Source organism: Balaenoptera acutorostrata, chromosome 3 (assembly GCF_949987535.1).
Source record: "Balaenoptera acutorostrata chromosome 3, mBalAcu1.1, whole genome shotgun sequence".
In the NCBI taxonomy this organism is placed as follows: Eukaryota; Metazoa; Chordata; class Mammalia; order Artiodactyla; family Balaenopteridae; genus Balaenoptera; species Balaenoptera acutorostrata.
In genome coordinates, this window is record NC_080066.1 from 72,854,936 (window position 1) to 72,879,643 (window position 24,708).

Consider the following 24,708-nt stretch of genomic DNA (forward strand, 5'->3'; position numbering starts at 1 on the left):
GATGTTGAGCATTCTTTCATGTGTTTGCTGGTAATCTATATATCTTCTTTGGAGAAATGTCTATTTAGGTCTTCTGCCCATTTTTGGTTTGGGTTGTTTGTTTTTTTGATATTGAGCTGCATGAGCTGCTTGTAAATTTTGGAGATTAATCCTTTGTCAGTTGCTTCATTTGCAAATATTTTCTCCCATTCTGAGGCTTGTCTTTTCGTCTTGTTTATGGTTTCCTTTGTTGTGCAAAAGCTTTTAAGTTTCATTAGGTCCCATTTGTTTATTTTTGTTTTTATTTCCATTTCTCCAGGAGGTGGGTCAAAAAGGATCTTGCTGTGATCTATGTCATAGAGTGTTCCACCTATGTTTTCCTCTAAGAGTTTGACAGTGCCTGGCCTTACATTTAGGTCTTTAATCCATTTTGAGTTTATTTTTGTGCATGGTGTTAGGGAGTGTTCTAATTTCATTCTTTTACATGTAGCTGTCTAGTTTTCCCAGCACCACTTATTGAACAGGCTGTCTTTTCTCCATTGTATATTCTTGCCTCCTTTATCAAAGACAAGGTGACCATATGTGCCTGGGTTTATCTCTGGGCTTTCTATCCTGTTCCATTGATCTATATTTCTGTTTTTGTGCCAGTACCATACTGTCTTGATTACTGTAGCTTTGTAGTATAGTCTGAAGTCAGGGAGCGTGATTCCTCCAGCTCTGTTTTTCTTTCTCAAGATTGCTTTGGCTATTCGGGGTCTTTTGTGTTTCCATACTAATTGTGAAATTTTCTGTTCTAGTTCTGTGAAAAATGCCAGTGGTAGTTTGATAGGGATTGTATTGAATCTGTAGATTGCTTTGGGTAGTATAGTCATTTTCACAATGTTTACTCTTCCAATCCAAGAACATGGTATATCTCTCCATCTGTTTGTATCATCTTTAATTTCTTTCATCAGTGTCTTATAATTTTCTGCATACAGGTCTTTTGTCTACTTAGGTAGGTTTATTCCTAGATATTTTATTCTTGTTGCTGCAATGGTAAATGGGAGTGTTTTCTTAATTTCACTTTCAGATTTTTCATGATTAGTGTATAGGAATGCAAGAGATTTCCGTGCATTTTTTATCCTTCTACTTTACCAAATTCATTGATTAGCTCTAGTAGTGTTCTGGTAGCATCTTTAGGATTCTCTATGTACAGTATCATGTCATCTGCAAACAGTGACAGCTTTACTTCTTCTTTTCCGATTTGGATTCCTTTTATTTCTTTTTCTTCTCTGATTGCCGTGGCTAAAACTTCCAAAACTATATTGAATAATAGTGGTGAGAGTGGGCAACCTTGTCTTGTTCCTGATCTTAGTGGAAAAATGGTTTCAGTTTTTCACCATTGAGGACAATGTTGGCTGTGGGTTTGTCATATATGGCCTTTATTATGTTGAGGAAAGTTCCCTCTATGCCTACTTTCGGGAGGGTTTTTATCATAAATGGGTGTTGAATTTTGTTGTAAGCTTTCTCTGCATCTATTGAGATGATCATATGATTTTTCTCCTTCAATTTGTTAATATGGTGTATCACGTTGATTGATTTGCGTATATTGAAGAATCCTTGCATTCCTGGGATAAACCCCACTTGAACATGGTGTATGATCTTTTTAATGTGCTGTTGGATTCTGTTTGCTAGTATTTTGTTGAGGATTTTTGCATCTATGTTCATCAGTGATATTGGTCTGTAGTTTTCTTTCTTTGTGACATCTTTGTCTGGTTTTGGTTCAGAGTGATGGTGACCTTGTAGAATGAGTTTGGGAGTGTTCCTCCCTCTGCTATATTCTAGAAGAGTTTCAGAAGGATAGGTATTAGCTCTTCTCTAAATGTTTGATAGAATTTGCCTGTGAAGCCATCTGGTCCTGGGCTTTTGTTGTTGGAAGATTTTTAATCACAGCTTCAATTTCAGTGCTTGTGATTGGTCTGTTCATATTTTCTATTTCTTCCTCGTTCAGTCTCGGAAGGTTGTGCATTTCTAAGAATTTGTCCATTTCTTCCAGGTTGTCCATTTTATTGGCATATAGTTGCTTGTAGTAATCTCTCATGATCTTTTGTATTTCTGCAGTGTCAGCTTTTACTTCTCCTTTTTCATTTCTAATTCTATTGATTTGAGTCTTCTCCCTTTTTTTCTTGATGAGTCTGGCTAATGGCTTATCAATTTTGTTTATCTTCTCAAAGAACCAGTTTTCAGTTTTATTGATCTTTGCTATCGTTTCCTTCATTTCTTTTTCATTTATTTCTGGTCTGATCTTTATGATTTCCTTCCTTCTGTTAACTTTGGGGTTTTTTTGTTCTTCCTTCTCTAATTGCTTTAGGTGTAAGGTTAGGTTGTTTGAGATATTTCTTGTGTCTTGAGGTAGGCTTGTATTGCTATAAACTTCCTTCTTAGAACTGCTTTTGCTGCATCCCATAGGTTTTGGGTCATCGTGTTTTCACTGTTATTTGTTTCTAGGTATTTTTTGATTTCCTCTTTGATTTCTTCAGTGATCTCTTGGTTATTAAGTAGTGCATTGTTTAGCCTCCATGTGTTTGTATTTTTTACAGCTTTTTCCCTGTAATTGATATCTAGTCTCATAGCGTTGTGGTCAGAAAAGATACCTGATACAATTTCAATTTTCTTAAATTTACTGAGGCTTGATTTGTGACCCAAGTTATGATCTATCCTGGAGAATGTTCCATGAGCACTTGAGAAGAATGTGTATTCTGTTGTTTTTGGATGGAATGTCCTATAAATATCAATTAAGTCCATCTTGTTTAATGTATCATTTAAAGCTTGTGTTTCCTTATTTATTTTCATTTTGGATGATCTGTCCATTGGTGAAAGTGGGGGTGTTAAAGTCCCCTACTATGATTGTGTTACTGTCGATTTCCCCTTTTATGGCTGTTAGTATTTGCCTTATGTATTGAGGTGCTCCTATGTTGGGTGCATAAATATTTACAATTGTTGTATCTTCTTTTTGGATTGATCCCTTGATCATTATGTAGTGTCCTTCTTTGTCTCTTGTAATAGTCTTTGTTATAAACTCTATTTTGTCTGATATGAGAATTGCTACTCCAGCTTTCTTTTGATTTCCATGTGCATGGAATATCTTTTTCCATCCCCTCTCTTTCAGTCTCTATGTGTCCCTAGCTCTGAAGTGGGTCTCTTGTAGACAGCATATATACGGGTCTTGTTTTTGTATCCATTCACCCAGTCTATGTCTTTTGGTTGGAGCATTTAATCCATTTACATTTAAGGTAATTATCGATATGTATGTTCCTATTACCATTTTCTTAATTGTTTTGGGTTTGTTATTGTAGGTCTTTTCCTTCTCTTCTGTTTCCTGCCTAGAGAAGTTCTTTTAGCATTTGTTGTAAAGCTGGTTTGGTGGTGCTGAATTCTCTTAGCTTTTACTTGTCTGTAAAGCTTTTAATTTCTCTGTCAAATCTGAATGAGATCCTTGCTGGGTAGAATAATCTTGCTTGTAGGTTTTTCTCCTTCATCACCTTAAATATGTCCTGCCACTCCCTTCTGGCTTGCAGAGTTTCTGCTGAAAGGTCAGCTGTTAACCTTATGGGGATTCCCTTGTATGTTATTTGTTGTTTTTCCCTTGCTGCTTTTAATATTTTTTCTTTGTATTTAATTTTTGATAGTTTGATTAATATGTGCCTTGGCGTGTTTCTCCTTGGATTTATCCTGTATGGGACTCTCTGTGCTTCCTGGACTTGATTAACCATTTCCTTTCCCATATTAGGGAAGTCTTCAACTATAATCTCTTCAAATATTTTCTTAGTCCCTTTCTTTTTCTCTTCTTCTTCTGGGACCCCTATACTTTGAATGTTGGTGCATTTAATGTTGTCCCAGAGGTCTCTGAGACTGTCCTCAGTTCTTTTCATTCTTTTTTCTTCATTCTGCTCTGTGGTAGTTATTTCCACTATTTTGTCTGCCAGGTCACTTATCCGTTCTTCTGCCTCAGTTATTCTGCTATTGATTCCTTCTAGAGAATTTAAAATTTCATTTATTGTGTTGCTCATCACTGTTTGTTTGCTCTTTAGTTCTTCTAGGTCCTTGTTAAACTTTTCTTGTATTTTCTCCATTCTATTTCCAAGATTTTGGATCACCTTTACTATGATTATTATGAATTGTTTTTCAGGTAGACTGCCTATTTCCTCCTCATTTGTTAGGTCTGGTGGGTTTTTGCCTTGCTCCTTCATCTGCTGTGTGTTTCTCCGTCTTCTCATTTTGCTTAACTTACTGTGTTTGGGGTCTCCTTTTTGCAGGCTGCAGGTTCGTAGTTCCCGTTGTTTTTGGTGTCTGTCCCCAGTGGCTAAGGTTGGTTCAGTGGGTTGTGTAGGCTTCCTGGTGGAGGGGACTAGTGCCTGTGTTCTGGTGGATGAGGCTGGATCTTGTCTTTCTGGTGGGCAGGTCCACATCTGGTGGTGTGTTTTGGGGTGTCTGTGGCCTTATTATGATTTTAGGCAGCCTCTCTGCTAATGGATGGGGTTGTGTTCCTGTCTTGCTAGTTGTTTGGCATAGGGTATCCAGCACTGTAGCTTGCTGGTCATTGAGTGGAGCTGGGTCTTGGCGTTGAGATGGAAATCACTGGGAGATTTTCGCCGTTTGATATTACGTGGAGCTGGGAGGTCTCTTGTGGACCAGTGTCCTGAACTTGGCTCTCCCACCTCAGAGGCACAGCCCTGATGCCCAGCTGGAGCACCAAGAGCCTGTCATCCACATGGCTCAGAATAAAAGGGAGAAAAAAAAGAAAGAAAGAAAGAAGAAGATAAAATAAAATAAAATAATGTAAACTAAAACAGTTATTAAAATAAAAAATAATTATTAAAAAAATTTTTTAAGTATTAAAAAAAAAAGAAAGAAAGAAAGAAGAGAGCAACCAAACCAAAAAACAAATCCACCAATGATAAAAAGTGCTAAAAACTACAGTTAAAAAAAAAAAACAAAAAAAATACAGCCAGACAGAACCTTAGGACAAATGGTAAAAGCAAAGCTATAGAGACAAACACACAGAAGCATACAAATACACACTCACAAGAAGAGAAAAAGGGAAAAAATATATATATATCATTGCTCCCAAAGTCCACCTCCTCAATTTGGGGTGATTTGTTGTCTATTCAGGTATTCCGCAGATGCAGGGTACATCAAGTTGATTGTGTTGATTTAATCCGCTGCTCCTGAGGCTGCTGGGAGAAATTTCTCTTTCTCTTCTTTGTTCGCGCAGCTCCTGGGGTTCAGCTTTGGATTTGGACCTGCCTCTGCATGTAGGTTGCCTGAGGGCGTCTGTTCTTCGCACAGACAGGACAGGGTTAAAGGAGCAGTTGATTCAGGGGCTCTGGCTCACTCAGGCTGGGGTGAGGGAGGGGTACGGAATGTGGGGCAAGCCTGCAGCGGCAGAGGCCGGCGTGACGTTGCACCAGCATGAGGCACGCCGTGTGTTCTCCCGGGGAAGTTGTCCCTGGATCATGGGACCCTGGCAGTGGCGGGCTGCACAGGCTCCCTGGAGGTGAGGTGTGGAGAGTGACCTGTGCTTGCACATAGGCTTCTTGGTGGCGGCAGCAGCAGCCTTAGTGTCCCATGCCCGTCTCTGGGGTCCGCACTGATAGCCGCGGCTCACGCCCGTCTCTGGAGCTCCTTTAAGCGGCGCTCTTAATCCCCTCTCCTCACGCACCAGGAAACAAAGAGGCAAGAAAAAGTCTCTTGTCTCTTCGGCAGCTCCAGACTTTTTTCCGGACCCCCTCCTGGCTAGCTGTGGCGCACTACCCCCCTTCAGGCTGTGTTCACGCCGCTAACCCCAGTCCTCTCCCTGGGATCCGACCTCCAAAGCCCGAACCTCAGCTCCCAGCCCCCGCCCACCCCGGCGGGTGAGCAGACAAGTCTCTCAGGCTGGTGAGTGCTGGTCCGCACCGATTCTCTGTGTGGGAATCTCTCCGCTTTGCCCTCTGCACCCCTATTGCTGCACTCTCCTCCATGGCGCCGAAGCTTCCCCCCTCCGCCACCCACAGTCTCCGCCCACGAAGGGGCTTCCTAGTGTGTGGAAACCTTTCCTCCTTCACAGCTCCCTCCCACTGGTGCAGGTCCCATCTCTATTCTTTTGTCTCTGTTTTTTCTTTTGCCCTACTCAGGTACATGGGGAGTTTCTTGCCTTTTGGGAGGTCTGAGGTCTTCTGCCAGCATTCAGTAGGTGTTCTGTAGGAGTTGTTCCACATATAGATGTATTTCTGAAGTATTTGTGGGGAGGTGATCTCCACGTCTTACTCTTCCGCCATCTTGAAGCTCCTCCGCTGATGTTTTTAAAAGGAAGTTAGGGACTTCCCTGGTGGCGCAGTGGTTAAGAATCTTCCCGCCAATGCAGGGGACACAGGTTCGATCCCTGGTCCAGGAAGATCTCACATGCCGCGGAGCAACTAAGCCCATGCGCCACAGCTACTGAACCTGCACTCTAGAGCCCGCGAACCACAACTACTGAAACCTGCGCGCCTAGAGCCCATGCTCTACAACAGGAGAAGCCACCGCAATGAGAAGCCTATGCACTGCAACAAAAAGTAGCCACCGCTGACTGCAACTAGAGAAAGCCCACACACAGCAATGAAGACCCAACACAGCCAAAAATAAATAAATTTATTTAAAAAAAAAATAGGTAAGTTAGGCAAAGAGGACACCACTATATGTTTCTTGAGATTCCTTGGAAATAGAAGAGGCTGCTGTAGGACTAGACAGAGGAAGAGAAGTTGGGAGTTGAAGAAGAGTTGGAAGTTGAAAGAATAAAGTCACAAGCACTTCCTAAGAAGTGAATATGCAGAGGGTACTATAATCACAAACACATAAAAGCAAACATTACAGAAAAGAAAACCATCAGGAGGTTTCAAAAAGAGGATGAAAAGCAAGAGGGCTAGAGCAGAGCTCTAGGAAGCAGTAATCAAGGGAATAGTGGGAAGTGGTACGTCCAAAATAGACATTCAAAAATAGACACTTAAAAAGTTAAGTCTTATTCTCAGATTGAATACTGAGGAACAATGGAAAAAAGACAATGTTGTCACTGGCACTGGCTTAATACTTCCTTTAATAAGAACAGTACAGTGGGGCAAATGTACTCTTTTGGCTGACAAATAGGATTTTAAAGTTAATGGGGTCCTAAATGGAAGTTTAGAGTGATTCACTCATATACCAATAATTGTGGATCGAGGTATATTTTGGAAAGGCTATACTGTAGTTAACCTAACATTAAAGTTATTGATAAATAGAATTTTTTTATTGAAGTATAGTTGATTAGCAATGTTGTGTTAGTTTCAGGTATATGATAAGTAGAATTTTACTAATCCTCCAAATATTTGAGATGACATAGAACAGGGTAAAAAGAGAAAAAAATTTTTAAGTTAAACAAGTGAGATTCAAGACAAAAAGAAAAAAATTAGACCATCAAAGCTTGTGACTTACAGATTTTTGGACTTCCTTTAATAGGAAACTTCACAATCATTTCCTGGGGATTTGTGCAGATGAAAACAAATGGAGAATCAGATTCTTGACTCATGTCTGGATACTGTGAAATATAAAAATAAAAAGTTCAGGCTAGTTGGAACAAATTTTGAATTTCAAGGAGATAAAGGATGTCCCAGAATCCACCTCAACATTCTGATAATAGTACTCTCCATTACACAGTCAGGTAAAGAGGATTATGCTCAATAAGCAAGAACAAACCTTCAACTTTCCCCAGGCTTTAGCACAGTATTCTCATACAGTCTTTTGCCCACCATCTGTGACTTCCTATAATGGAAACAACTTCTTAAAAAAAGATGCCTGACATCTTCCCAGAGAATCAAAACTGACTAGTGTTTCAATATAAGTGACTGTGAGTTGGGAGATTCAGAGGTCTCCTTCAGGAACATCAGGCACCCCCAGGTTCAGCTCAAGTGAAACAGTGGAAGATTTAAGAAAAATAGAACATTTGTGGAAATTCTGCCAGAAACAATCAACAGAGCCCTTCTCTCACTAAAGGGAAGGAAGATGATTCATTCTGAAAGGTATGAACATGCCAAAGTTGTTTTGCTGGATGCATTCCAGGCTCACTTAGGGTGAAAAGGTAATGGTAGAGCAATTCTGAAAATAATTTAGAAGCCTCCTTTGGATCTCATATCACAAAACAAATCTGTGTGAATACTTAGGACTTTTACTCTTTCTGCAAAGACAGACACAGAACGTGGAGTAAGACTATCTGGCCACACAATCACAACTTAAGGAACAACTGAGGTTGGCAGTAAGTGCTCTCTAGCAATGCCCAACTGACCTGGTATTTCATTATTTCCTATCTTGGGATGTCTTGTGTTTAGCATGTTGGATAAATACGACTCAAAAGCTGACTATGGCTGTGGGTCAGACTTCATCACCGGAGGAGCCTTTCTCCTAGTAATTAAAAAGTATGAAATTATTTTCCACTCTTATTCACCTGTTAAGATGTGTCCTCTAAGACATGAAAGGCTTTAAAGTAAAAATGGAGGCTTCAGTAAAATAAATAAGAAAATTCAAATGTCTCTGTAACTAGTGGAAGCATAAACAGGTAACTTCTTTACTGACTACTCTGTCCTAATGCTGTGAAGAAACAGAAGGGATTTACAGTGGCTTTTAGTCCTGCCCACATACCATGGGTTTCTGTGTGGGACAGGTGTGGCATGTACTTTGATAAAACATAGCTTAATATCAAGTATCAGCCACATTTATATTCACAGGCACTCACAATTATATTCACATGAACATTCAAAATGCTCATGGTAGAAAATAAAGACTAAAGATGGAAGGAGAAACTTTCTTCTTTCCTTATCCTTTGCATCTTTAGAATGCAAAGAAAAGCAGGATCAGCTGTTACTGTTGAGGTGCTCTGGGACAAATAAAACCAGAGGCTCTCATCAATTTCTTTAATCCTAATTCTACAGAGGCCAGAGCAGCAACAGTCACCCTTCACATCACTTCGATTTTCCTGCTCTCTCTTCTCTGTGTCTTAGAGAGTGTCAAGGCAGAGGACAAACCTGCCAGGACTTCACAGCTCTGCTTTTCCAAAACGACAAGCCATTTCACTCCTCTTTCTTCCACATCAATAAATGTTCTCTCTCTACTGGATCAATCCCATTAACAAACATCCTTTCTATAATGTCTGCCGTAAAAGAGAAACTCCCCAGACCCCACATTCTCCTCCAGCTGCTGCTCCATTTCTCAGATTCCTTTCAAAACAAAATTCATTAAAAGATTATCTATACACTCTGCCTCAAATTCGTCTCCTTCTGTTTGTTCTTTTTTTTTTTTTTTAAACACTTTTTTTTTTAAAATTTTATTTATTTATTTATTTAATTTTGGCTGTGTTGGGTCTTCGTTTCTGGGCGAGGGCTTTCTCCAGTTGTGGCAAGCGGGGGCCACTCTTCATCGCGGTGCGCGGGCCTCTCACCATCGCGGCCTCTCTTGTTGCGGAGCACAGGCTCCAGACGCGCAGGCTCAGTAGCTGTGGCTCACGGGCCCAGTTGCTCCGCGGCATGTGGGATCTTCCCAGACCAGGGCTCGAACCCGTGTCCCCTGCATTAGCAGGCAGATTCTCAACCACTGCGCCACCAGGGAAGCCCCTTCTGTTTGTTCTTGAATTCACTATAGAGAGGCTTTCACTCCCATCACTCCACCAAAACTGTTCTTGTAAAGGTTATCGTTCACTTCCATGCTGCCAAATCAATTCTCAGTTCTCATCTTAATTGATTTATGTAGAACTTGACAGAATTCCTCTCCCTCCTTCTTGAGCACATTCCTCACTTTGCTTCCAGGATACAATTCTCCTTCCGATGTTGCTTCTTCACTGACTGCTCCTCATTTCCCCATCCCTTAAATGCTGGAGTACTTCAAGAGTCAAACCTCAGACCTCATCTCTCTCTACATTCACAACCTTGGCTATTTCCTTCAGTCTCAAAGTTAAAAAATAACGTCCTGAATTTGTAACTAGGAGAGGTGATGGATGTTAACTAAACTTATTGTGGTAATCATTTTGCAATATATAGATCATATATCAAATCTTCATGTTGTACAACCTTAAACTAATACAATGTTATATGCAATTATATCACAATAAAACAGGACAAAAATAAGGTCCTGTAAATATAAATCAATACCACAATGAGACACCACTTTACTCTCACTAGGATGACTTATTATAAAACAAAACGAAAATAAAAAACAGGAAAAATAACAAGCATGGGTAAGGATGTGAAGAAACTGGAACCCTCATGCATTGCTGGTGTGAATGTAAAACGGTGCAGTTGCTGTGAAAAACAGTTCGGTGGTTCTTTTAAAAGTTAACCATAAAAAAAAAAAAAAAAAAAGTTAACCGTAGAATGACCGTATGATCCAGCAATTCTACTTCTAGGTATATACTCAAAAGAACTGAAAGTAGGGATTCAGATATTTGTACACCAATGTTCACTGCGGCATTATTCACAATAGCCAATGGTTTCCACAATCCAAATGTCTAACGATAGATAAATGGATAAACAAAATATGGCATATACATACAATGGAATATTATTATGCCTTAAAAAGGAATGAAATTCTGATACATGCTACATGAATGAACCTAGAAAAATTATGCTAAGTGAAATAAACCATACACAAAAGGACAAATATTATACAAGTCTACTTATGTGAGATACTTAGAATAGACAAATTCGGGAATTCCCTGGTGGTCCAGTGGTTAGGACTTGGTGCTTTCACTGCCAGGGCTGGTGTTCAATCCCAGGTCGGAGAACTAAGATCCCACAAGCAAAAAAAGATAAATTCATACAGAAAGGAAGTATAATAGAGGTTACTAGGGGCTGGGGGAAGGAGGAAAGAGGAGTTAGTATTCACTGGGTACAAAGTTTCTGTTTGAGATGATGAAAACTTCTGGAGATGGACGGTTGCACAACACTGTGAATGTACTTAATACCCCTGAATTGTGCAGTTAAAAATAGTTTAAATGGTAAGTTTATGTTATGTATATTTACTACAATAAAAATAAAATAAAATAAAAAATCAAGGTCCTGGATTTCCTTTCCAAACCTGCCCCTCTCTTAGTCATACCCCTTTAAAATAAATAGCTATTCCATCTTTCTAGTTGGTCAGGTCAAAAACCCCACAACCAACCCGCTGGGAAATCCTGTTAACTCTACCTTCGAAAGATACCCAATAACTCACCACTTCTTAAGACCTCCATTGTTACTTCCCTGGTCCAGGCCATCACAATGTCTCCCTGTATTACCACAATAACTTCCTAATTGGTTTCTCTGTTTCTGCCCTTAACCTCCCTCTTGCCTATTCTCAACACAGCAGCCTGAGCTATTTTTAAAAAATATATCAGATCATGTCACTCCCCTGTTTAAAACTCTCCAATGGCTTTTCATCAGTCAGAATAAAAGACTAAGTCCTCACTATGACCTACAGGTCCCTAGACAATCTGGCCCCCATTTCCTCTCTGATGCCTTCTCCTACTACTCTCCCCACTTTCCACTCCAGCCACACAGGCTTCCTTGTTCCTGCCTCTGGATGTTTGTACTTGCTTACCTCTCTTCCTGGGATGCTTTCCCTGCTAGGTATCTACATGGTTTCCTCTCTCTTTCTTCAGGACTTTGTTTATATGTCAACTTCGTAGTGGGTCTTCTGGCACTCTTAACCCCCATCTCCTACCTTATTTTTTTTTCTACAGCACTTACCATCATCTGATACTATGTAATTCACTTACTTAAATTTTTAAATTTGGACTTTCCTTACTAGGATAAAAGCTCCACAAAGGCAGGGATCTTTTGTCTGTTTCGTTTACTCCTCAGCACCTAGAATCATGCCTGGCACATAGTAGGCAATCAATAAATATTTGTTGGATGAAAGAACAAAAAAATTTACCAACCTGTGCTTTTAAGTTATCTTAACCATGCTAAATATGCACATGCTGGGAACTGGACACTCTTAGGACTAAACTCTAGATAAAAGCAGGTGCTACTCTGTAACCTGTTATCCCTCAAGCTAAATTAGAACTTTTGTGTCTTGGCAAATGGCCAGTAAGGCCCTATGTTTAATGAAAACTACCCTGACATATATTAACAGAGTAAGAAAATGTCAAATAATGGGAAAAATGATGGATAAATGAAATTATAGAACAAGAGGTTCCTTGGACCCATTCATGCCTTACAATAAAGATAAAAACTAAAATCAACTTTCCCAGCTGAATCTAAATGCAAGTTTCATGTGAATATTCCTTTTCCCAAGGTCTATCACTAAACTTCAGGAGGCTTACAAGAAACAGAGCTGAAGTGCAAAGAAGCCTACAGGAATAAAGAAAAGTAAGGCCTATGTGTTGAGAGAAGGGATTATTTTTCACGGTAAAATGCATTAAAGCAAAGTCAGCTTGGCAGAGCCTCAGTACCTGCGAAAAAGTATAATCTCTGCAACTGGGTTTTAGACATGAGAGACCACATTAAACACCAATAAGACTTACAAGAAAGGGATTTTTGGTTTGAAAGTCAAAAGACTAAAATGCAGCTGACTCAAAGAAAGAGTAAATTAAGAAAAAGGAGGTTCATATTTGTGAAGAACGTGAATAAACTCTCGATGTCATATCCAATTTAGAGAGGATGCTAGACTAAGGGTCACTGAGATGGCACAATAGATAGGATAGGGAATGTGGGTTATAAGCCCAAGCAACTCAAAGCAACCATTTAAATTCAGTAACAGACTCCTCAGGACGCTGCTGTTCTTGCCTTCAGTAACATGACTCCTGGGCTTCCCTGGTGGCGCAGTGGTTGAGAATCTGCCTGCCAATGCAGGGGACATGGGTTCGAGCCCTGGTCTGGGAAGATCCCACATGCCGCGGAGCAACTGGGCCCGTGAGCCACAATTACTGAGCCTGCGCGTCTGGAGCCTGTGCTCCGCAACAAGAGAGGCCGCGATAGTGAGAGGCCCGCGCACCGCGATGAAGAGTGGCCCCCACTCGCCACAACTAGAGAAAGCCCTCGCACAGAAACGAAGACCCAACACAGCCATAAATAAATAAATAAATAAATAAAATAAAAATTAAAAAAAATAATAATAACATGACTCCTATCACCTGGTTTCCAGCCTGACGATTGCGGGAGGTGGGCCTACTCTTCTTTCATGCCCCATAAGTTTCATAGCTGTCTAACACAACAGATAATTAACTACTAAACAGCCATTTACTTCTCCAATCCAGAGGGAAATTGTTCACCAGTCATCTAGAAAACATTTCTCTTGCCATTTTCATAAGAGAAAAAAAAAAGTTTAGTGGTTTTTGGCAACCACTACTGACTCAGAGCCAAGTGGGCATTTTCACCAACTCCACAAGCCTCCATTTAATCCTCGTACTGAAATGATCAGAAAGTCCTAAATGATGTCACTCTTCCCAACAAATCCCCAGATGACCTATATGTAAATCTTACACCTGTCTCCAGAGGACTAACAGCTAAAGCAAACATGTAAGAAGAAACTCATTGACAAAGAACATATATTTGCTGTCGGTTTTCTTGGTCTGAACTTTGAGGAACTAGATAGGACATGAAATCAGGCTCTGAAATCTAGTTAGCTGAAAACCAACTCCAAGAAGATTGAGGTGATAATACTCAGAGAGAGAGAAGGAAATGAGTATGATAAAAAGGCCACAAGCACAACAGATCCAAAGAAGCATATCCTGAAAGCAACTGCGTTCTCTGATAAATAGTTCTCATTAAAAAAAAACATAGTTCTCATTTTCCTTCAAAGCAATTCAAGGTGTTTACAGGATAACTAGTACCTTGGGCCCCACTATACTGGAGGATAAGAGTTTTCTCACATCAGAGTTAACATATTGATCATGATACTTTGATGAGATGACTACTGCATATTTGACTGGAGTTGGGTAAAGATCATGCCAATTGGCCCTAAGTGGGATAGCTGAACTCATGTACCAGTACCCAGTGCAAATTATGTGCCTAGCAGCAAATACAGAGGGTTCCAGCTCAATGCTACAGAGACCATCCATATTTGCTCCAGGTAAGAGGAATAAGGGATAAGCAAGATGCAGCTTTTGGGTCTTCCAGACACTTGTGGAAGGTGATCTGGTTGAAGCCACACAGCATTGGTATCTTGGTCCCAGTGTGATTTTCTGTGCCCTCGGGAATCCTATCTATACTGAAATCTCCACACACAAAAGAAACCAAGAACTTATATTTTCTCTAAAATTAACCTCATAGATTTTCTGCCCTGATTCTTCAAGACCTAAATGGGAATCACCCATTCATGACAATTATTTTTGTGGTTTTTTGTTGTTGTTGTTGTTTTTCATGACAATTTTTTTTGGTCTTAATTTGCATATAGCAGGCTTTCACTCCAACTTAAACTAGTAAGAACCAAAAGAAAATTGCTCTTAATTAAAGATGCTACATTGTAAGGTCCTTAACCATTCAAATCTACCCTAATATCTCAGAATGCTAAGACTCCTCTTGTGTTAAGCGCTCTGCCAATTTTAGATTTTTATCTCCCAATGGCTCCTCTGACTCAACTGAGAACAACTACTGAGGGAGAGCTCAGCGAATCCTTTGACACGAGTTAACATATCAAGGTAAGATCATTATCAAGTAATACAGTGTTATTAACAGCAACAATATCTCTTTATCAAATAACATGTGTTTTAGAACAAAACAGATTAAAATATTTTTAAAAGTCCAAATGGAAAATCATAGAAAAACTGATTTTTGTATGGTGATCACATACTACAGAACATCTCTCCTTTACTGCTACAATACAGGCTTCCTTTGCCACACAGCTCCTTTATTTTAAAAAGTCATTTTCCTTAAAAGAAAATTCTCTTCTTATGTATACCCCATCTAGACTAATGGTACTACCATTTAGCCCCTCACCACAGCCAGAAACCAAAGTTTATCTTAGACTTCTTTCTCTCACCCTTCACATCCAATCAAATCACCAAGTCCTATAGACTTTATCTCCTAAACATTTCAAACATCTGTTCCTTTCTTTCCAACTCAACTGCCAGAGCATTGTTGCTGGCCTCCATCATGCCTCCACCTGGACAATCATGATAATTTCCTAACTCATCTACTTGTTTTCAGGCTTGCCTCATCCAGTCCATCTTTCCTGCTGCTGCCAGAACAATCTTTCTAAAATGTACATCTTATTATCTTATTACATCACTTACATGGTTGCTTTCAGAATACAAGTCAAATTCTTTAACATAGCATTTAAGGCTTTTCATATATCAACCAGTGCCTGCCCCTCAATTTATTGTCACCACCGTTAAGTGAACACCTACTAAGTGCCAAGCTATATGCTAGGACACTGGAGACAACAAGGTGAGCTGACATAGATGGTGACCTAAAGGAACTACATGTGAACATATAATTACCAAAAAGAAAAAAAAAAAAGGTTAAAAATGTAAAAAGAAATATGAACACAGTAGCCCAGAGAAGGAAGTGATTAATCCTGTCAGGGAGGAAATGGGTTGAGGTCAGAGAAGACTCTACAGGAGACAGGGACACCTGAGCTCTTTCAAAGAATGAATAGAACTCTCATGGGGGACAAAAGCATGGAGACATAGGAAGGTATATCTAACCTGGATGACAAGTGTCTAGTCACTAGACTTCCCACCTTCAGTCTCTTCACTGCAATCCATCTTCCACATTGCTGCCAGATTCATTTTCTGGCTCCGATGACCTTCAAAACACCCCTCCCCAATCCCACAATGGACTAGAGAAAGAAGTCTTACCGCTGTAGCCTATCACTCAAAGCTATCTACCATCTGACCACAACATACCTTTCCATTCAACAAAGTGGTTTGCTATTATTCTCCATACGGGCCCATGACTTTCCACCTCACATTACTCCCTCTCCCTTAGAATATGCTTTCCTACCATGGAAGGAGGAAGACTTGAACAGCAACCCCAATTCTACCATTTACTGACTGACAGTACGCAAGTTATCTTAACTCTGAGTCTTAAGTTCTCTTATCTCTAAAAGAGGAGTAATGATACCTTGCTTGGTATCAAGTTGTTGTGAGGATTAGAAAATAACATACGTAATAGGTCTGGCACATAATAACTGATCAAAAAGTGATAGATTTTATCATTAATACGCTTCAAGGCTAATTCAAAAGCCACATTCCTAAGATGTTCAACATTGCTAATTATTAGAGAAATGCAAATCACAACTACAATGAACTACCACCTCACACCAGTCAGAATGGCCATCATTAAAAAGTCTACAAATAACAAATGCTGGAGAGGGTATGGAGAAAAAGGAACCCTCCTACACTGTTGGTGGGAATTTAAGTTGATGCAGCCACTATTCAAAACAGTATGAGGTTCCTCAGAAAACTAAAAACAGAATTACCATATGATTCAGCAATCCCACTCCTGGGCACGTACCTGGACAAAATCATAATTCAAAAAGATACATGCACTCCTATGTTCATAGCAGCACTATTTACAATAGCCAAGACGTGGAAACAACCTAAATGTCCACTGACAGATGAGTGGATAAAGAAGATGTGGTACATACATACAATGGAATACTACTCAGCCATAAAAAAGAGCAAAATAATGCCATTTGCAGCAACATGGATGCAACTAGAGATTATCATACTAAGTGAAGTAAGTCAGAAAGAGAAAGACAAATACCGTATGATATCACTTTTATGTGGAATCTAAAATATGGCACAAGTGAACCTACCCATGAAACAGAAACAGACTCACAGACATAGAGAACAGACTTGTGGTTGCCAAGGGGGAGGATGGGTGGGGGACGGATGGACTGGGAGTTTGGGGTTAGTAGACGCAAACTATTACATATATTGGGTTGGCCAAAAAGTTCGTTCGGGTCGTCCAGTGACATTGTACAAAAACCTGAACGAACTTTTTGGCCAAACCAATAGAATGAATAAACAACAAGGTCCTACTGTATAGCACAGGGAACTATATTCAATATCCTGGGATAAACCATAATGGAAAAGAATATAAAAAAGAATGGATATATGTGTATAACTGAGTCACTCTGCTATACAACCAAAATTAACACAACATTGTAAATCAACTATACTTCAATAAAAAAATAAATTTTAAAAAATATATAGGGACTTCCCTGGTGGCACAGTGGATAAGAAACTGCCTGCCAATGCAGAGGACACGGGTTCGAGCCCTGGTCCGAGAAGATCCCACATGCCACGGAGCAACTAAGCCCGTGTGCCACAACTACTGAGCCTGCACTCTAGAGCCCGCAAGCCACAACTACTGAGCCAATGTGCCACCACTACTGAAGCCCACATGCCTAGAGCCCGTGCTCCACAACAAGAGAAGCCACTGCAATGAGAAGCCACCTCACCGCAGCTAGAGAAAGCCCATGCGCAGCAAGGAAGACCCATCGCAGCCTAAAATAAATAAACAAATTTTAAAATATATATATATATATATATAAACGGCTAGTAAATATTTGAAGAGAAGATAAATGTCACCAATGATCAGGAAAATTAAATGAAAGTAACAAAATATGTTTTCACCCACTTTATTAGCAGAAATTAAATTGATCATTATTATTATTATTAATTTTTTTTTTTTTTTGGCTGTGTTGGGTCTTTGTTGATGCACGCGGGCTAAGCAGCGAGTGGGGGCTACTCTTCGTTGCAGTGCCCGGGCTTCTCATTGGGTGGCTTCTCCTGTTGCAGAGCACAGGCTCTAGGCACGCGGGCTTCAGTAGTTGTGGCACTCAGGCTCAGCAGTTGTGGCTCGCGGGCTCTAGAGCGCAGGCTCAGTAGTTGTGGCACACGGGCTTAGTTGCTCCGCGGCATGTGGGATCTTCCCGGAGCAGGGCTCGAACCTGTGTCCCCTGCATTGGCGGGTGGATTCTTAACCACTACGTCACCAGGGAAGCCCTAAATTGATTATTAATAACCAGTTTTGGTCAGGGTATTGGTATAGGAAAGACTCACACCATCGGTGGAATTTTAAATTAGATCCCTCTTTAAGAATGGTAACTTAACCAGTTTGTATCAAAGTTTAAATGTATGTATCTTAGACCCTTAAGTTCTACTTCTCATAATCTATCCTGAAGAAATACTGAGTCCCCGTAGGGAAAACAAAAAAAAAAGCCACATTCTGACGTCTTCCTCCTACCTGGAAGCAACCTTTCCCTCCTTTAAATTCCTCAGAGGCAGTCCTTACTTCTCTTAAGACAGTTATCTTTGCTTTTTATTTTGTATTTGGTTGTTTACAAATTTGGTTGTATACATATCTTATCTACCTAGTGGTCTTTCAAACATTCTGAGGACAGAACCCATGGCTGATTCACCTTTTTATTTCTCTTAGGTCTAAAACAATGTCTGATTTATGGTAGGCACTCAAGTATTTACTGATCTATAAATAATTAAGAAAATCTTAAGAATTATAAGTTCATTTTCAGATGTAAAGCTAAACATTAAAGAATTTACATAAATGCACAAGAGTGTTAATATTCCCTTCTTCTCTTCAGGATAAGAAACAGAAAGCATGGGACTTCCCTGGTGGCACAATGAGAGCCTTCTCAAGCCACCGCCATGAGAAGCCTGCGCACCGCAATGAAGAGTAGCCCCGCTCGCCGCAACTAGAGAAAGCCCGCGTGCAGCAACAAAGACCCAATGCAGCCATATAAATAGATAAATACATTTTTAAAAAAATTTTTAAAAAAGAAACAGAAAGCATAATGCTTCCCGGATTATTTAAAAATGAGCATGCCTGTCCTCAACTCATCAAGTGGGCACTTGACACCCAGGTTGCAAACAACTCTAAAGACAGTCTGTTCTGACCTAGAAACTCAAGTAAATATTCTAGTCTTCGTGAGAATTCTGAAAATACATCCCCTGTCTCCCTCAAGTGAGCCATGATGTTAAAGAACTGCTTAGGATTGGGCTAGCTGTTGCAGACACACAGTTCCCCCCTTTGTTGGGTCTCAGATGCAGCCCTCACAATCCCTTAGGAATCATACATTTTAGGTCTATGAATTGGCAGGTTTTCTTAGTAAAACAGAGAGGACATTTTCACATAATTTAAAAGAGAATTTGGGGACTCTGCATTTTTCAACGCCAATGCCTGGTTTGAATACTGACTATTATTTCCTTCATTCTCTAATTTCTCATCTCTCAGACAATCCTTTGGTGATAGAAGCCGATGATTTCCACACATGAAGTGATATAAGCAATCTTCCTGAAGATCTGTATCGCATGGATACTCATATAAAAAGGAACAAGTAATACTCTCTTCCCCACTGGAAGACAGTAATTCTTTTGCTGATGTCAATTTGTAGGCACCCAGCAGTAGAACTGCCTCAGCGTAATTCCTTAAATACAGGATCTTGGCTATTACAAAAGCCATAAGATCAAATGGACTAAAAGGTCAGTAAGCTGGCAGGAGAAGAATGGATTCAGTACAAAAGAAGTAGAATAATCAATGACCTCAGAGATTTCAGACAAATCAGATTTTCTATTGAAGGCAGAGATATAAATAGCACAAACACAATACAGACACATAGAAACAAAAGCCACCAACTCAACTTTCTGTTTGACAACTTGTTAGGTCTAGAGAACTGTTCAAACCACAGCTGCTAATGGTTATGGATTTGGCAATCAAAATGTCTTTGTTAAAAAAAAGGTTTTAACTGCCTTACTATTGAGGTTACAAACCACAGCCTTGATGCATTGTTGCAGTCAACATCCTCCCTGCTGTTTTTGAGAGCTTACATCTGCTGCTGGCAGATAAAACCCTGGCAAGGCATGGGCTTCTTCCAGGGGAGTACAGGAGAAGTTTTAACTAGATGGCTCTCATCTACCTTTCTTTCCTGAGTTGAGCCTACAGCCTTTGCTGTATCATTCCTACCTTGTTTAGGTTGATCCCCTGCCATTACTCAGGAGGACTGATGGTCTAGCAGGATTTTTTTCTGGCACAAATCGGCCATGCCAGCCATACTACTTTAGAAGATAAAAGGAAGATGAGTTCTTAGCTCAGGGGAAAGCACTTTAAGCACATATTTTTAAAGCCACTTACAGTGTGCTGCACTTGATTTTAAACAACCACTAATAAAACCTTTTCTGTTTTTTTTTTTTTTAAGAAACTAAATGATCACACTATGCCAAAAAATAGTGAGGGCTTAGTATATTTTAACTTATCAAAGAAAGGCCAAGAATGAAAGGTCAGGAAGTAAATTACTGAGTTTCTTTGGGGAAGGAAAAAGTTAAGAACAAGATGGAGAATTAAAACATGGTTCCAAGTCACACAGGAGATTAGTTTCAGTTGAAATAAAAATTACTAGATCCACACTGGTTTTCAAAGAAAATACGGGACTTCCCTGGTAGTCCAGAGGTTAGGACTCCACACTACCACTTCAGGAGGCACGGGTTCGATCCCTGGTCAGGGAACTAAGATCCCGCAGGCCCCGCAGTGCAGCCAAAAAAGTAAAAAAAAAAAAAAAAAGGAAAATACAATTCAGCTGGGTGACGAGGAATGAGTGTGAAGATGCAGAAAGAAGACATAAGTCAGGAAACTGTTTAACTGTTTCCTGGATCATTCTCCCTCAGTGAACTGACCTATGAGGACAAAAAAACCCAAACATACTTAGGCTAGCACTTGCTAACTATATATATACCACAAGATACCAGTATGCAAATATGTTGTTGGGGGCTGTTGTGGTCAGAAAGGTATGAGAACACTGCATATTACATCCACCAGATAAATCAGAGAATTGTATCAGAGTCAAAATGCGCACCAGCACATTCAGGGCTCTGAGAAATTCTGCAGCAAACAAATTTGTTTAATCCAAATAAATTTTCCAAATGTGTGGGTCAACAGAAACCCCTCACCCCCCTTTCTTTCCAGAGAACACCTATGCCATGGAATAGTTTGGGGAATGCTAGTCTTAGGGGTATTACTCCTAAACTCTCAACTCATTCTTGAAAAAACGAGAACAACATTGGCAAAACAGACTAAGGAATCACAATTCTTACATCACAGAACCCTAGCTCAAACAGAGACAGGTAGATTACCAAAGGTGCTCGAGACATTTTCCAAAAGACAGCCAAATACCAAAGCTACGACCTTTAAACGTGGTAAGATCCTTACTCAATAAATAATCCCCAAATAGGGCTAATATCAATTCTGAATACATTCATGTGCTACTCTCAAACACAGAAAAGAAACAATGGGGAAAAGCCACAGAAAAGCTGACCATAGGGAAAATGGATATGGGACTCCTGTATGATGAAACCTCGTGGCTTTTGGCATTTTAGGATATTCTAATGTCATACACATCAGGGAAATTCATAAAGAGTTGCCAAGACCTCCATCTGGGAACATATGGGAGGATTCCTACACTTCTATGTGCTGCCCTCAGCATCCTCAGGATAAAAGACAGAATATAAGCTCAGGTAGGAGTATCATGCTGACCTGAAAGAGAGGTACCCTTGAGAAACCAAAAAGATTTGTTTTGTTAATTATATTTCTAATTCCCATAAGCCTTGTGGTACTCTATAGATTAGGATTACAGCCCCCTACCCTTCTCAACACAAATTTGTGGCAGAAAGAAGATTGGTTAACTGCCTAGAAATTGAATTCATTTGACCTTGTATCAAGTGGTGGTCTGCTTGATAAACAAATGAGAAAGTAAGGGAAGGCCCCTGGCCAAAACACCGCCCACACTGCCAGATGCTCCTCAGTTCTCTTTTAGAATGCAAATATCCTCATAAGAAAATATAATACATCAAGTGATACTAAGCTCTTCATGAGTCTCTAAAACTGTAAAGCCGACACCAATGTAAGGAATTTTTACAATTATTACTTCTAGAATGAAAAAAAGGGAGGAGAGGAAAGAAGACATTGAAAAAAATCAGCAAAAGGTCCATAGATAGATAGAACAGGCACAAGGTTATGGAAAACAAAGGGCCTCCATGTATCTACACTTTTGCCTAGGTCTAGATCAGGTACTAAGAGCAGAACAAAAGGGCTGGAGTCAAAATTCACACTTTGTTATACGGCAGAAACTAACACACCATTGTAAAGCAATTATACTCCAATAAAGATGTTAAAAAAAAACACAAAATTCACACCAAAACGCGAGCACTGTACTCCTATACATAAAGTAATCAGAAAAGGGCTGAGGAGGCAATCCACAAGAAAATGAAAGACAGAAAACTAGAGGGACTTCCCTTGTGGTCCAGTGGTTAAGATTGTGCTCCCAGTGCAGATCCCTGGTCGGGGAACTAAGATCATGCATGCCGCATGGCGCGGCATAAAAAAAAAAAGAATAGAGACAGAAAACTAGAGGGATAATAATTACTGGCTAAAACCTGTGAGGAATGAACAGAGGGAGTGAGATGGATGGGAACAGTATTTTGTTTTGTTTTGTTTTTTTAAAGCAGACACTGGGACTTCCCTGGTGGCACAGTGGTTAAGAATCCACCTGCCAATGCAGGGGACACGGGTTCGAGCCCTGGTCCGGGAAGATCCCACATGCAGCGGAGCAACTAAGCCCGTGTGCCACAACTACTGAGCCTGTGCTCTAGAGCCCGCGAGCCACAACTACTGAGCCCGTGTGCCACAACTACTGAAGCCCGTGTGTCTAGAGCCCGTGCTAAGCAACAAGAGAAGCCAGTGCAACGAGAAGCCTGTGCACTGCAATGAAGAGTAGGCCCCACTCACCGCAACTAGAGAAAGCCTGCGTGCAGCAACAAAGACCTAATGCAGCCAAAAATAAATAAATAAATAAATAAATAAATACACCTATTTTAAAAAAAAAGCAGACACTAATAGCAGTAATGAAAGGCACAGAAGAGTCTGCAAAGCAAAGAATTTACTGAGAAAATTAAGCTGAAGAATATGTTCTTAAGCACAGTGATGGAACCGCTATTGCGTAAAGTAACTGTTCAAAAAACAGGAAAACCATACTGTTAGGTAAGACTTTTTAGGCTTTAAGGATGGACTTTCCCACTTTGGATTCCTGCTAGACTAAACATAAGGTTCTAAATTTCAAGAATTTTCCAATTAAGCTAAAGTCCTTCAGCTCCCTCTGCTGTTCAAAAATGTACTCTAGTTACATCAGTTCAATCTTCAGTAATCAAAATAAATAAAAATACATACGTACAATATGTACATACAAACACACACACACACCCAAAGCTGGCACGGTCCAGGCAAAATCAGAGTTCAAACATACTTGTCTTTCATGAATTCTCTGGTCTGGACCAAACGTTCCAGAGTAAGTAATAACAAATTCTACCATTCCCACTACCTAATTGAAATAATTCAAGGAATAACGCAGGATTTCTTTGCCAAGAGCAGAAGTTTTATTAAGGGATGAGGACTCTACACTATTAGCTGGATTGTGGCAATAGCTTTTTAGGCAGAAATGTATATGTACCAGTCCTCCACACACTAGGAACCAAAGCATCACTAAATTTTTTCCATTTCTCCCATGGTCTTTTCTCTCCCCAATATTCCCTCCTTAGAAGATTCTCCTCACATGTCTAAATTCAGTTTCTAGCTCCTTACTATCTACAGGATACTCTGAGTTGAAGGATCTACAGGTCAGCTACTGTGGCAAACAAAGCATCTGTCCCAGAGAAATACTCTTTACTCACCTGATTCTTAAATTGCTTCTGGGACAAGCAGTCAGTTAGGTCCACACAGCCCAGAAGACAACCTGATGGATAGTCATTGGGAAATTCCACATCTAAATCGAGAATAACAGAAGGATTACATAAATTTCTTCTTTGTGACCCTGGCACTCACAAATCTGTCTTCAATTCTGAACAAATCGCTTTCTCTATTATCTATTTATGGACATAAGGAAAACAATGAGGCTTTTTACTTGGCACAACTGTTTGTATTTTAGCAAAACATTTAGTGAGTAGCTGGCTTAGTCCACTATCCACATCCTAAACTATAGGAAAATAAGCCTCATACCATTGAAGTTCAAGGACCCCACAACTTCACTCGAAACAAATCAATTCCACTATACCCAACTGGATCAGACTAGAGTTTGGTGGTGACGGGTTCTGGAAACAAGCTTGAGGTGTCAAGAGAAAAACATAAAAATACAGTTAAGAAACATAAGAATGTGAAAACATGAATTTAAAAGAACCCAGGGACTTCCCTGGCGGTCCAGTGGTTAAGACTCTGCACTTCCACTGCAGAGGGCGTGGGTTTGATCCCTGGTCAGGGAACTAAGATCCTGAATGCTGCAGGTGCACACCCCCCCAAATAATAATAATAATAAAAATAAAAATAGAGGCTTCCCTGGTGGTGCAGTGGTTGGGAGTCTGCCTGCCAGTGCAGGGGACACGGGTTTGAGCCCTGCTCTGGGAGGATCCCACATGCCGCGGAGCAACTGGGCCCGTGGGCCACAATTGCTGAGCCTGCGCGTCTGGAGCCTGTGCTCCGCAACAAGAGAGGCCACGATATTGAGAGGCCCGCGCACCGCGATGAGTGGCCCCCGCTTGCCGCAACTGGAGAAAGCCCTCGCACAGAAACGGGGACCCAACACAGCCAAAAATAAATAAATAAATAAATTTTTAAAAATATAAATAAATAAATAAATAAATAAATAAATAAATAAAAGAACCCAGTCATACCAGTCAAAACAGAAACGCATTTTTAAGGAAACATACACTTTTGATTCCTAAAG

At 40.2% G+C, this 24,708-nt stretch overlaps 1 protein-coding gene across 2 annotated transcripts in view; it reads right to left on the reverse strand.

Moving 5' to 3' along the window:
• Positions 1-24,708, reverse strand: part of TRIP4 (thyroid hormone receptor interactor 4) — a 68,833-nt gene that overhangs the window by 7,228 nt on the left and 36,897 nt on the right. The window contains exons 11-13 of one of the 2 annotated variants that reach the window (XM_057543711.1): positions 23,663-23,754; positions 7,447-7,549; positions 4,599-4,733 (exon numbers count right to left, since the gene is read on the reverse strand). In XM_057543711.1, the coding sequence (XP_057399694.1) occupies positions 4,678-4,733; positions 7,447-7,549; positions 23,663-23,754 (251 nt within the window). In that variant the 3' untranslated portion in view covers positions 4,599-4,677. Of the gene's footprint in view, positions 1-4,598; positions 4,734-7,446; positions 7,550-23,662; positions 23,755-24,708 lie in introns of those variants that run through there. The other variant, XM_057543710.1, reaches the window with a different exon arrangement.